The 14,364-nt window shown below is 55.2% G+C and overlaps 1 protein-coding gene across 1 annotated transcript in view; it reads right to left on the reverse strand.

Annotated features, from left to right (window-relative positions):
* SHANK3 (SH3 and multiple ankyrin repeat domains 3) overlaps window positions 1-14,364 on the reverse strand; it is a 45,291-nt gene that overhangs the window by 11,521 nt on the left and 19,406 nt on the right. Inside the window, 7 exon segments of the mRNA XM_023747216.1 lie at window positions 1,953-2,037; window positions 2,550-2,680; window positions 9,993-10,073; window positions 10,997-11,129; window positions 11,228-11,352; window positions 11,831-11,913; window positions 12,196-12,290. Coding sequence (XP_023602984.1) covers window positions 1,953-2,037; window positions 2,550-2,680; window positions 9,993-10,073; window positions 10,997-11,129; window positions 11,228-11,352; window positions 11,831-11,913; window positions 12,196-12,290 — 733 coding nt within the window.

Genomic DNA, 14,364 nt, shown 5'->3' on the forward strand with positions numbered 1-14,364 from the left:
CTACAAAGCTGGTGAGGAGTCAGGCACAAGGCATTTGAGGAGGCAGTGTACCCCTAACTTGTCAGGGGAAGCAGAGAATAAGGAGGAAACCATGGAGGACTCCCAGGGCTTAGGCCAGTGGGAGGAGGGAGGTACCTCTGAGCTCCAAAGTGGCTGCAGTCTCACCAACCCTCTTCCTCCTCCTCCCCCCACAGAAAGGACCCACAGCAGTCCCTGAAGGACCATGCCACCTATGATGATGGCCTTTATCAGTAACTCACCACATGATCTCCCAGAAACCCCCACTCATCCTGCATGTCAAACTCAGACACGCCCCTCCAGCTTGCCGACACCCAGGTGTGGCTGGTACCCCTAGTTGTCTCTAACTGGACGTGCTCCTTCACACTCACCACAACTGCCAAACTGAGTTGTCTGCACATGTGTCACCTCCCCCAGCTGAGCCCCCACACCTGGCCCAGGGTCAGTCTAGAGTGGGCATCGAGTATCAGAGTCCTCGGGTGAATGAGGGATTGGGGTTTGGGCAACTGGTTGGCCAGATGGGTGAACAGAAGACAGGTGAGGCAGCTGTGTGGCCCTGGGCAGGTCACTTGGCCTCTTCGCCTCAGTTTTGTCGTCGGTAACACAGGTACTGACTGTAGTGTTACCTCCTCAGGGTTCCTCTAAGGCAGGGGTCCTCCAACTACAGCCCGCGGGCCACACGCAAATGCAAATATTGTATTTGTTCCCGTTTTGTTGTTTTACTTCAAAATAAGGTATGTGCAGTGTGCATAGGAATTTGTTCATAGTTTTTTTTTTTAAACTATAGTCCGGCCCTCCAACGGTCTGAGGGACAGTGAACTGGCCCCGTTTAAAAAGTTTGAGGACCCCTGCTCTAAGGACTACGTGTGGCAGTGAGCATACGCAGTGTTGGCGTGAGTGTTGAAGGGGCATTTACTGGTTAACACATGATGGGTGCGGTGAGGTGTACATGGACAGATAGATGGATAAGTGGACAGGTCTGGGGGTAGATGGATGGACAGGTGAGCAGGAGAGGGCACTGGATGCCTAGAAGGATGAGCAGCAGGTGGGGCTTGTTAGATGACCAGGCCCAGGGTCAAAAGAGGACATGGCCAAGTGTGGGGCATGACATCGGCTGGAGTGTGATGTCCCATGGAGACAGTGCAGAGGCAGAGAGGCCAAGGACACAGCCTTGAGAAAGTTCCGTGTTGGTGTGGTGTGGTGTCCTCCTTGGGGAGGACAGAAGGACCCACGTTGGTATGTGGGGCTGGGAGAAGCCTGAACATGTGCAGCTGAGAAGTGTCCTAAAACTGGGAGAAGGGTTACATGGACAAGGAAGCAGGAAAATCAACTGCGAATTGAAGTCCAAAAGAGAGGGCTGGTCACGGGCACCGGGAGGAACGCCCTGGAAAACACTGGTGACTATGGTGGGAGCAACTTCAATTTTAGGTACAGAGCTAGCCTTCCCCAGGCTGCAGGCGGGGGACAGGAGACAGAAAGGACAGGTGACTTTGGAGAAATGGACTGTGAAGGAAAGGAGAGGAATTGAGGAATACCTGGGGTATGGGGTGGGGGCAGGTTCAAGGGGAGGGTAGTTTTCGGACCAGAAATATGACATGTACTCAGGCATCCAGCATAGAAGACAAGGCCCAGGGATGGGTGGGAGCCATGGATGGAGGGTACCCACTGGACAGGAAGCCGTAGATGGGTGTGGGGGGAGTCTCAAGGGTCTGTTTTAGCGAAGTATCTCTGAGTTTGCCAAAGGACTGATCCCCACCCCCACCCCCGCCCCCAACATATGTCCACATATGAGATCTCTGGGCTCGGGCCAGGGAGAGGCAGGACTCAGAGGGGAACTGAAAACCCAGTTGAAGGTGGAGAGAGAGGGTCCTCCAGCCCTGTGTCCAACCCGGTCCCATTCCCCCCACCCCGTGCAGACCCCAGCCCGGCCGTACCTACAGACTTGGTCCGTGGAATCCCCTTCCGCAGGGAGCCTGGCAGCTTCTCTGGGCCTGGGAGGCCCTGGCGCTCAAACAGTGACTGTGGGAGTCGGGAGGGTACATGGAGGTTCCACCCACGCTCTTCCTAAGCCTCATCTCACCCATGCACTATGTCCAACGTGCTGGTGCCCAGGCGCCTGCCTCCATAGCAGGGCCAGGCAGCAGGGGCCTGGGCAGAGTGTTGGGTGGGTTGATGCCAAGGTGGCCAGAGCAGACAGCGGCCCTGGGTGTGGCCCAGGTGAGGCTAGGGGAGCAGCCCAGGAGGTGCCCAGTAGGAGAAGTGGGCCAGGGGATAAAGACACACTATTTGTGGCATGAACAGGGCTGGCACAGAATCTGCCTAAGGCACTGAAAGCCATTCAGCACGTGGTCAACTGTGGCCATTCTGGGGGCTGAGGTGGCCCCAAGTGTCTCCGGGAGTCTGGCGGACACTCACAGCCACTCCTAAAGCGTGGGGTCCAAATGATGGACCCCCACCCCCAGAAAATGCGCAAACACCCATGCTCACCCAGCCCTCAGCCCACCCCCACACCCAGCCCCCCAGCAGCTTACACTGATCTCGGCCGGGGTGATCCTCCGGCTGGTGGGCCGCTGTTTGACGGTGGCTGCCCTCGAGTCAGCATCCGCGATGTCAGGCCTCAGTGCGGGCTCCGTGGCGGCCGCCAGGATCTCATCTAGTTTCTCTGCACACCAAGAAGGTATCTTCTCAGCCACCATGACCTTGAGCAGCCTCACTGTTCTGTCCTCCCCACAAGGCCAGTCCCCCCATGCGGGGCCCATCTCAGACCTCCCACTCCCCAGGGCTGCTTCCAGACCTGGGATGGTGACCCTCACACACCAGAATCTGGTTCTGCACCAGCCTCCTCTCCACCCTTGGCGTGGCTCCAGGGGACCCTGGAGACCCCACTCCAGGAAAAGGCCGACTGACCCTTAGGGGGAGGACCCGGGCACACTGCCGAGGGCCCCGGTCTCCCCAAGATTCCCTGTCCTTTGACTTTCACTTCTCTCCTCAGCACAAGGCATCGCTGTCTGGGCCCCAGTGCACAGGACAGACCCGAGGTCCAGCGGGTGCCCACGAAAGATGCGAATCAATCAAGAATGAAAGAAAACAGCTGAGTGCCCCAGGCTGCTCAGGAAGCCAAAGAACCTTCATCCAGGTGGGAGGTGCAAAGAAGAGGGTGTGGGGCACAGTGGGAGGGACAAGGGGGACCCACAGGGCTGAACAAGGCCTGGGGGAAAGGCACCAGGAGCCCCCAGGCACTGTTCTTCTCAAATCCGTTGTAAAAGAAAAGCTCTGTTTGTTTTTATTAAAGCTGGTTGATGCTTTTCAAAGTGGTGTTTTTTTATGAACATGACTTGGAAGTTTTGTTAAACAACTGGGTGTGTCTGAGAGCTATCAGGTCCAGCAGGAGGACGGATGGGTGCAGTCGGGTGCCCACCTGCTGCCAGGGGACCCTCTCGTTCAGGAGCCCTGCCCACTCCATCCTTCACTCAGGTTCGAGATCCCACCCTCCCAACCAAGGGACTGTGCCAACCTTAGAGGCCCATGCGTCAGGTCACCAAGCGCCCCACGTGGGAGAACGTCTGGGGTCAGCCTGGACACCTCCTACCAGCACCTGCTGTCCCACCTCCGCACCCGCCCACAATCGCCGTGCAAAGCAGATAAGCTCCTGAGATGTCCAGTACCCAGCCCAGACCAGACCCCCTCTGTGCACTCACTTTCCTGGCTTAACCTCTTTATGACTCAGTTTCCTCCTCTGATGAAACAGCACACAAGCGGCCCCTGCCTCAGTGTTGTGAGAACTAGGACATGTCTAGAGGTGCCACCATGTGCCAGCTCTGAGCAGGCACCAAGCACCGAGCACACGTTTGCTACAATCAGCTCCACAGCTGCCCTGCAGCCCAGGGCACCCAGCCGGCCCTGACACCAGAGCTCCACCAGAGTTTCAACTCACCTGGGCCCAGGTGCAGACCAGGGAGGCCCGTTAGAGGCCCCTTGTTTGTTTTGTAATGAGGTGAATGCCTTCCCTTTGGAGCTGAGACCATTTAGGTTCCGGGCGACTTCCAGAGTGGGAAGTGCCTCACCTGTCATCCCACAACAACCACACGAAGAAGATACTGTTACTGCCCTCATTCTACCCAAGAAGAAACTGAAGCTCTGAGAGATAAACTGCCCAGATCACAGACCCAGTAAGTGAAAGGTCAGACTTAGCTGCCAGGCTGCCCAGAAACCACAGGCAAAAAGACAGGTATGGAGAGAAACACTTTCGTGGGAATCGCAGGACACGTGCTCACCTGAGCTGTGAATTTAGAGGCCTCTTGTCCAGGTCCAGAACTCAGTCTGAGACCCAACGCCACATGCTCAGTAAGGTAGCCAAGCACAACTGCTGGCTGTGGGCCATGGGACTAGGCCAGACGAGAATTATTTTCAAATTGGAAAGAATAAAAATTCTTCATACTATAAACTAGTGAGATTGACACCCAATCCCCCCCAAAATTAGCAAGTGTATTCTTACAGCATTTCAGATATTTAGATAAGGGAATGAAGCCCATTAGGAAGCGGTTTTGGGTCCCTGGCGTGCCCCGCCCCCGCTACCCCCCCCCCCCCCCCCCTCGCCCACACACACACCAGACTCACACACACAGCTGTCGTGGGGCCGGGGCGGATGCGGCTGTTTGAACAAGCCGGGCCTGTGGGGGCGATGAATCACCATCACTGCCCCTACAACTGGAGGCAGTGCACAGGCCACAGCACAGCTCCCTGGGAGCCCCGCTAATGAGCCGAGCACAGAACCGATGTGCTCCAGAAATAGTTCGCATGTCGGCCTCAAGGTGTGCACAAAAGTGTCCACAGAGGAGACTCCATCACCTGTTTTAACGCCTGAAAAGATGCCCAGGAAAGCACTTCATTGGGACTGGGGAAGGGGTGGCGAGAGCTCAGAGGGCCAGGCTGCAGGTTGTGCAGGAGAGTGTGGACTGCAGGTGGGCAGGTGTGTGCTGGCACGGGAAAGGCCCATGGGTCCCTGAGTGAGGACCAGTGAGCACTGGGTACATGGACAATGAGGGGCCACAGAGCCACCTCTGGCTTCTGTGTGGCCTGGACTCCTGTTCACTGAGAGGTGGGAGAAGCTGGCGGAAGCCAGGCCCTGAGATCTGACAGATACTGGCCCTCAGTGCCCAGGCCCAGACTCTGTCCCCACATGGATGCTGTGTCCCTCGAAACCAGGCCGGACGTACAGGGAGGAGCCTCAGAGGACGTGGCAGATGAGGTCTGAAGGTAGCAGCAAGGGGTGGGGAAGCCAACAGGTGGGCGATGCTGGAGTAGGAACTCCAGGCTGTCTCCCCAGTGCTGTGGGCCCAGACTCATGCTCTGAGGGACTGTCAGCACTGGGCTTGACCCCAAAACAGATCAGCACGGAAACAGCACCCACACACCAGGCACAAGGGAGCCCCCAGAGCAGACAAGAAAAAGCAACCTGGGCCAAGTCAAGCACCAGACACTCCCACCCCCGAAGTGCCACAGCTGGGTCCTAAACCCACCCTCCCTGGCTCCAGGCCTCCACTCTGGGGGTTCCCAGCTCTGCCTCACCAGGCCACCCCAGCTCACCTGAGCCACAAGGCCCCTGACCAAGCCTATCACATCCCCAGGTGACCCTAGCCAGGTCCTTCTACTGTGCCCCCACCAGATCCCAGAGAAAAGGCCATCAGGAGGGTACAGCCCAGGCCTCCGGACCACCCTGAGTGAACTGGAACTTCCTCATACACCAGCACTTCCCTGGACAGGGATCAGGCGAAGCTGTAGCCCTGGGGACACAGCAGATGACTCACCCCCTTTCCTTCTCCGAATGGAGGCTTGGAATCAAGAAACAGAGCAAAGGGGGTAAGAGGCAGGCTTCATCCTCAGCACCCGGGCCCCATTCCCCACTCCCTTTGCCCCACCTCTCTTCTCCCACCCCTTCTAACAACCAGGACCTCCCAGATCCCCACAACCCCCAACCTACACTCTCTACCAGACCAGAGGGGCAAATCTGCCCAATGCCAAATTAGTACACAGCTTGAAACTCGAGGCAGAAACAATCACAAGCAGAGACATATGCTTTTGTGTGCATGCACACACACACGTGCGCACACACATTTACGGTCCACTCACACATGTACACATGAGGCCCATGCAGTTCCACTCACACTCATGCACACTTGTGTGTGCCTACACACACGATACACACACACTTGTGCACATCCACATACATTGACTCACACACGTGTACACACGCTGCCCATGCATGTCTGCATACACATATGTGCACACATTTGTGCATGTCAACTCACACACAAGTCCACACATGATGTTCACGCACATGTTTATACATGTGTACTCACACACGATTACACACATGCTCATGCACATCCACACATACACTCGCTTGTGCATGTCCACTCACACATGTTTACATACATGCTTGTGCACATCCACTCACACACGATGTGCACATGCTTTTGTACGTCCCCACACATCCACTCACACATGTGCACACATTCATGCTCATGCACACACAGGCATGCACACACAGACATGCACACACATGTGGAGACGTCCACAGACAAGTCAGTCAAATTTTTTTAGAGAAAGGGCAAATCCCATAAAAACCAAGTTTGGAGTCACTGATGGCATCACTGGTTGCCCTGGGGCATTCTGCACAGTGTTTCCAACAAAGGGCAGGCCAGTCAGAGACCCCACACTGACGTGGCACCTGCCCCAACGTTCTCGTCACAGAGGAAAAAAGACCCAGAAGCTCAAGATTTACCATGAGAAAGTGGGTGAGCAGGAGGGGACTCAGACCCACCGGGCACTCCCAAGTCTGGGTCTCCACTGGCCTCTGCAGCCCCAGCACGTCCTTGGTTCTTATTGAGGAGATGAGCACGTGGGAACCCCGATGGGCACTTGCCTAAGAGCACTGGGGTGTCCTGCCCTTCCTTCTGCCACCTGTCTCAGGGGAGGGTCCTCTCCCCTTCCTCTCTGTTGTTTCTGCCAGCCCCTCAGTCATTCAGGGCTTTGCTTCTCCCCCACACTCTCTATGAGCCCCCCCCCCCTTGCCACCTGCTTTTTTTGTCACCTCACATCTTCCTTTCTTTCCAGCTATTTAGGTGATCTTCTCGATAGACTACAGGGACCCTAAATGGTCCCATCAGTTCTCAACAGTGTGACACAGAACTGACATGTTAATACTGGCAGTGAGCCAACGGGCTTTATTTCTACCTTTTGAAAGCACCAACACTGGACCGCAAGCTGAGCTCTGTAGTACGTGGGAAGACCCTGATGTCGGCCTGGCTTCCTCAAACCAGGTATTTCTAGAGGTCGGCACCTGGGCTGGCTTCCCAGGACAGCTGTCCTCTGGGGGGCAGAATGGATTCTCCTCCAAACAGAGAAAAAAAAAAAAGCCTGGGTCCAGCTTCGACCAAAGCTGTGACCCCTCAGTCAGCAGTGTGGACAGAGGCTCCGTGCTAAGCTGTTCCTTCCTCATCCTTCCCGAAACTCTGCTCCGAAAAAGTGGACAAAGATGACGCTGACCTGAGGCTGCAGGAGTGAGCCCCTGGAAGACGAGGGTTACACAGCAGCAGAGGGAAAGCCCTGGACCAGGGCAGAGAGGAGGGAGGATCTGCTGTTCAAGGGTTTCTTCACACAGAGCAGCCACTGGTCCCTGAATTACAGGTCTGGGGTTGCCCAAGCACCTCTTCATGCAGAACTGGGGGCTCCCTTCTGAACGTGAGGCTGAGCATGGCTGGGTAACAGCCTCTGGAAGGAGGCTCCTGGGACCCGCCCACCAGAGCCTCAAGATGGTATCTAGCCAGACCTCGCTGCCTAGGGGTATTGGTTCATTGATCAGTTTGGACCCTGACCCTCAATCAGTGTAGCAGATCAGCTCCCCATGACTAACCTTGAACCCTTGTGACCCTGAGGCCAGAAGTCTGCTAGCTTCCCTGCTGCACTCTTGAATGAGTGGGTTTTAGCAGGATATAGAATTCTAGGTGGAAAAGCATTTTCACACAAGACTCTGAAGTTATCATTCCATCGTCTCCTAGAAGCTTCTATTGCTGATTAGAAATCAGCTGTCAGTCTTCCCTTCCTTCCTAGGTCATCCAGCTTCTTTCTCTGGTGGTTACAATTTTTCTTTTTGTCTATGGTGTTCTGAAGTTTTACTATGACAAGTCTACATGTGTAGATTTATTTTATATTTCCTTGCTTGGGACTTACACTTCTTTAAACTGGAGTCTCCTCTCCTTTTTCAATTTTGAAAATTATCAACCATTTACTCTTCAAATGTTGCCCCTTCCCCAAAGTTTTTATTCTTTTGTGTCTCATCTGCCCTTTGATAGTTTGTTATCTCCTTGTCTCCTGTGCTGCATGTTAGGTGATCTCTTCAGACTTATCTTCTAATTCACTGTTTTCTTCTTCAGCTGGGTCTGTGAACAACCCTGCCACACTGAGGAATCCTGTTCATCTCAGAGATTTTTTTTTAAGTCCCAGTGGCTATAATTTTTGTTTCAATACAGTTTTTTAGAGATCCTTTTAAAATCTGCTTTTTCTTTCTTTTTTTTTCCTTTTGGTACTGTCTTGTTCTTTCACTATGAACTCTGTCATTTCTCTTAAACTCTGTATTTAAACACATTATTTTGTCTCTTTCATATTCTTCTATGATTTTCAGTTCTTTTGATGCTAATTCCAGTTCTTGGGTGTGGTTCCAGCTTTGGGTCCAAAACCATATCTCTTGGCTTTGTGGGGGCATCAGAGCCTCAACCCCTTGCCCTGGGAATCTACATCCTGTCCCAAGCCATCATGGACTATGGCAGCATCAGCTTCCTCTCTTTTTGGCTCTGATTTCTTTCTTCATTTTTGAGACCTAGGGAATTCCTGTTCTTCTGTTTTAAGTTAGCTATGTGTTTTTATTTTATTCATAATATTCATGGGGAAGGAAAATCCTGTCAATTCTGTTGATCTTGGTGGCTGTCTTCCATGATAAACTACAGTCAAGAGTACCAGCTTGCACAGGGTGGCTCAGCCCGTGGCCAGGATGGGATCAGGGCTCAGTCAATGACTCAGGTCAGGAATAACTTTAGCAGACAGGTAGGGCTCTTTCTATGGCTAGGGAAGAACCAAGCCTAAGCCAGGGTTGAAGCTCATTCTAGAACCAGGATCAGGGTCAGGACTGGGATAGATCCTGGCTGAAGCCAGGGTAAAGTCTGGGACCAGGACTGGGTATAGACTGTAGAAGGACAGAGCACATTAACAGTCATGTGACTAGGACACGCTCATGATGAGGACGCTGATGGTCACGAATATCAGGACATGGCTACGTATATCTGGACACACCTATGACGAGGCTATTAACAGTCACATATCTCGAGACAGGCCCACAATGAGGTTACCAACATCACTCTGGGATTGTGCCCACAACATGCCCCATCAAAGCCCTGACACACTCTTATGTGCCTCCTGCAGCCCACGAGGGCCTGCCCGTCACTGAAGCAGGGAGGTGCACACAGCCCTGTGAGGTCAGCCGCTCGCTGTAATTGCCCTGCTCAACCAGTGAGTGAGCTGGTGCTGAGGGTAAAACAGAGGCACAAGCCACACAGCCAGGGCCCGGATCCTGCCCTTTTCTCACGTGGGTGAAACGAAGGAGTAAAGTCAGACTGGAGAGCCACAGGCAGCACATGTGCACGCATGCAGACACACTGGTGGGCCAGGCCCTGCTCCTGCCACCATCTGGTGGCCCCATATCCATCTCCAGCCCTGTCTCCAGCTCCTCGGCCCTCATCCCATCCACATGTCTCCCCCTCATCATCCCACCATTCCAGCACCCACCCATTTACCTTAGACCTCTTCACACATCTGTCTGTCCTTCCTGCCCTCTCTCCCTCTGCCTGGCTTTGGCGCCAGCTCACTCCACCTGGCCACCCACCCTGGGCTGCCCTCAACCTCCCGCCCCCACTGCTCACCAAGTTCCTCAAGCTCAGCCGTCATGGACTTGGAACGCAGGGTCAATGTGGTGCTGGGGGCCCTCTTGGGGGGCGGCGGGGCTGCAAAGAAGAGGGAGGCCTTGGACCTCCTGTCCAGCAGCAGGCAGCGCGGCGTGGCCAGGTGCAGGTGCCACTTGCGCTCCACCGCCTGGATCTCCTCGTACTCCCGTGAGGACGTGTCACATTGCGCCAGGATCTTGTTCAGGCTGCGGCTGGATGCAAACTTCTTCATGGCGCTGGGAGCTCAGGGGGTGCTGAGGGCCAGGCTGGCCAGGGGCCTCAGGAGGTGGTCAAGAGCCCCAGGAGGGGTCACGGTGCCGGCCAGCTCTAGCCTGAGTGCCCACCCTTTAGCCTCTGAAGGCTGAGCAAGGGGCACCAGAGCCATGGGGTGGGGGCTGGGAGGGGTCCCCAGCAGGCGGGACTCTTGCTGCTCCAGGGCTCTCCCAGACCCTGGAGGCCACTGCCCCAGGGGACTCTGGTGTGGTCAGCTAAGCCAGGGCCTGGGCTGGGCCCGGCCAGCAAAGCCTCCTGGGCCCAGGCTGATCCGCGACATCGCGCAGGGAGAAGACGCTCTTCCTCTTCCCTCAGGTGCCACCTCCCCCTTCCCTCCGACAATGAGCGGAAGGCAGCGTCAACCTCACAGTTGCTATGGCAACCCCGGCCTCCAGGCAGCTGCTGGCAGAGCAGGGAAGGAGGGCTCTTCCACACCAGGGGCTGGGGGATGCCAGGAAGCAGGAGGCGGGGATCTGAGGAGGGGCAACCTGGGGTCAGGGGTCACAGACTGGGGGCCAGGGGGCCAGTCCAACAGCAAGAACTGGGAAAGCACCCAAGCCACGAATGGGGCATTTCACTCGGGTTCAGACGTCTGATGTCAGCCGTCTGGGGTCAGGGGATGGGCAGAGAAACGGGCCTGGGATCAGAGGTCTAAGGTCAGGAGCCAGAGGGGAGAGTCTGGGCACAGAGATCTGAAGCCGACACCTCACCTCTGCGTCGAGCCCCGTCTTCTTCCGGCTTCCTTGTCACCGACACAACCTTCATGACGAGACGGTTCCCGCCCTGGCGGATCAGAGCCACCACCTGCTTATGTCCGACCTTCACGACGTTCACCCCGTTCACCTGGGACAGACAGGGGGGTGGGTGGGGGTGGTCCAGGTGTGTCCTCAGGGCTCAGAGGTCAGCACCCACCTAGACGCACAGGTAAGGATGAGCCTCACCTCGATGAGGAAGTCTCCCGTGCGCAGCCCGGCCCTCCAGGCCACGCCCTCCACATCCACAGACTCGAGGTACTGAAGTGCAGGGAAGGCCGGTGTGGGGGTGAACTCCTCGATGGGGGTCTCTGCTGCAGGGTGGGCGGGGCGTTAGGGAGGGGCTTCACTAGTGTGTCCAGGTGGAGGCGGTTGTCACACAGTAACAGCCCAAGAGTGGTGCAACATGCCAAACGATAAAACCAGGCAGAGCGCCCTGGGCTGGGCAGTGGGCAGGCGCCACCCAGGACAAGAGCCAGTTCGGGAATCCAAGGTACATCCCTCTGAGAAACTCCCCTCTCACCCCCACCGAGAGGCCCCACTGGGTCAGGCACACGAGAGCAGCAATCTTGGATGTCCACAAGGAGGAGGAGTCCCTGCCCTGTACTGAGACATTCCAGACCAAGAGTATAGTCACAGCAGAGGGACAAGGACGGGTGGGGCCTGGAGAGGGGATGGGGTGACACTGGGGACAGGAGCAGGGGCAGGGAGGAGAGCAGAGGGGCGGAACAAAAGCCCCAAACAGTTTGCAGCCCCTGCCAGCCTGACACCCAGCGCCCAACCCTTCCTTACCTTTGGCCCCCCGAAGCACGAACCCAAAGCCCTCGTGGTCCCGTTTCTGCAGGATGGCCACCTTGTCATCAATGACATAATCGCTGGCGGAGGAAAGCAGGGAGGGGTGAGGGGAAGCCTGCTAACACGCTGGCCAAGCTGACCCCCACGCATGCCCCAAGAAGGGTCCCTCAGGCAGGACCCACCCTGGGAGGGTTGCCCTTGGACGGACCTGGGAGGGCAGAAGACAGAAGGCTGGGCACCACCGCTCCCTCCTCCTTCCTCTTCACCCAGGCCTCCTTGCCCAGCTCTCAGCCTCCCTTTACATTTGATATCCCACTCACATGCGTGCCCACCTGCCCACCTGCCCACCTGCCCTGCGGTACCTGTGAGAGGTGAGGCTGTCATAGGAGCCCACAGTGTAGTGGCGGAAAAGTCGCTTCGTCCGGTCCTCCCGTGTTTCTGAGGGGAGTTTCAGTTGCTGATGGAGGGTCATATCCTCCAAGCGGCCTGAACAGCCCCTCAACCACAGTGGTCAGCAGCCCCTGCCCACACCCCCTGGCCTGGTTGTGCCACATGGAAGGGGGGGAGTGGGGGAAATCCTGGGTCCTGGCCCAGAGGTCCTGAGGTCAGAGGCCTGAGGGGACCATATGGGAAATTCTGGCTTCTGGGGTCAGGGTTCAGAACAGGGCAGGGGCTGTGGGTCATCTCTCCCCCATGCACACGGCAGACCGGACAAGGCCACAGAGAACCGGAGCCCGGAGTTACCAGCAAAGATGTCCATGTGTGAGGCACATGTGTGTGGCCCACAGTCGCGTGTAAGTGCTGTGCTCACATGTGCTTGTGCATATGCATGTCTCTGTGTCCAGTCATGTACCTATGTCATGCTACATGCCCACATGCACTGCCATGGAAGCAGCACTGTGTCTTCACTGAACCCCTCACACGGCCCACTGATGCTCAACCTCACGGGGTCCCTTGCTCCAGGTCCAGCCTCTGAGTGCACTGAATCCGGGTGTGGGGCTGGGTCCCTTCCCTGATGTCACTACAACGCACAGAGCTTTTTCCCACCTGTACTCTTGATCTTGGCGTCCCTCACAGCCACTGCTCCAACCCTGAGCCTCCCTGATCCCCTGCAAACCTGCAGGTTCTATGGGACGTACCCATCCAGCGCCTCCCTGCTCCAGGCTCACTTCTCCAGCTGCCCATGAACCAGATTCTCTGTCCCCCAGACCTCATAGCACCTCTGCCTCCAAGGTGTTCCCCAGATGGTTCCACTGCCACTCACATTTCATCCCTCAACTCCTCCCTCATTCTCTATCATTTTAGTATTTTTCAAGATTAATTTATCCATTCAACAAGTATTTATTGAACTCCTGCTGTGCACCAGGCACTCTTTGTTTTAGGCCTCTGAGAATACAGCAGATAACAGAACTAAGCCCCTACCTTATAGAGTTTACAATTCTTTCGAAGAGAGGGAGAGCAGACAAGAAATACGTATATACATAACATGTCAAATGCTGGTAAGTGTTAAGAGGATGCAGGACGGGATTACAGAGAAATTTCACGGTTCTAGGTGATGGAGGGATAATGGATGTAAAGATGGATGGATGGGTGGTCACATGAAGGCCTACCCAGGAAGAGACACTTGAGCAAAGGCACAGGCCATGAGGTAGCCACCATAGATTGCATGGGTAAAGGATTTCCTGGGGGCGGGCACTCAGGGTAGGAAATGAGATCAAATGAGAATCTGATTTTTTTAAAATGTATTTTTATTGATTTCAGAGAGGAAGGGAGAGGGAGAGAGAGATAGAAACATCAATGAGGAGAGAGAATCATTGATTGGCTGTCTCCTGCATGCCCCACCCTGGGGATCGAGCCCACAACCCAGGTATGTGCCCTTGGGCGGAATCAAACCTGGGACCCTTCAGTCCGCAGGCCAATGCTCTATCCACTGAGCCAAACCAGCTAGGGCCCTGTGATTTTTGATAACCTATCTCTTCCACTAATTGTGAGCTAACATTTATTTCTGTGATCCTAGCACCTAGATAACTAGAAGGATAGATGGGTGGACAACTGGGTGGGTGGGTTGTTAGACAAATGACTATATGATGGATGGAGGGAAGGAGGGATGGAACAAGAAATAGATGGAAGGAGGGATAGAGAGCAGGAGGGATGGATGAAGGGATCAAAGGGTAACAGATACATAAACAAATGGGAAGGTGGACTGAGTGGTTTGATGGAGAGGGGATAACTAGATTGGTGGATGGATGGAAGGATAGGTGGACGGATGGATGAAAAGACAGACAGATGGACAGATGGACGAGAGGGTGGGTAGACTAATGGACAGATGAATGATGGATGGACAAATGGATTGACGAATAGACAGATGGATAGATGGATGGATAAATGGATGAACAAATGGAGAGATGGATGGAAGAAGGGATGGATGGGTAGATGGATGGATGGATGGATGGATGGGCAGATGGATGGAGGGATGGACCAATGGATAGATGGACAGACAGATAGATAAACGGATGGGTGGGTGGATAGGT

Source organism: Myotis lucifugus, unplaced genomic scaffold (genome assembly GCF_000147115.1).
Source record: "Myotis lucifugus unplaced genomic scaffold, Myoluc2.0 scaffold_812, whole genome shotgun sequence".
NCBI lineage: Eukaryota > Metazoa > Chordata > Mammalia > Chiroptera > Vespertilionidae > Myotis > Myotis lucifugus.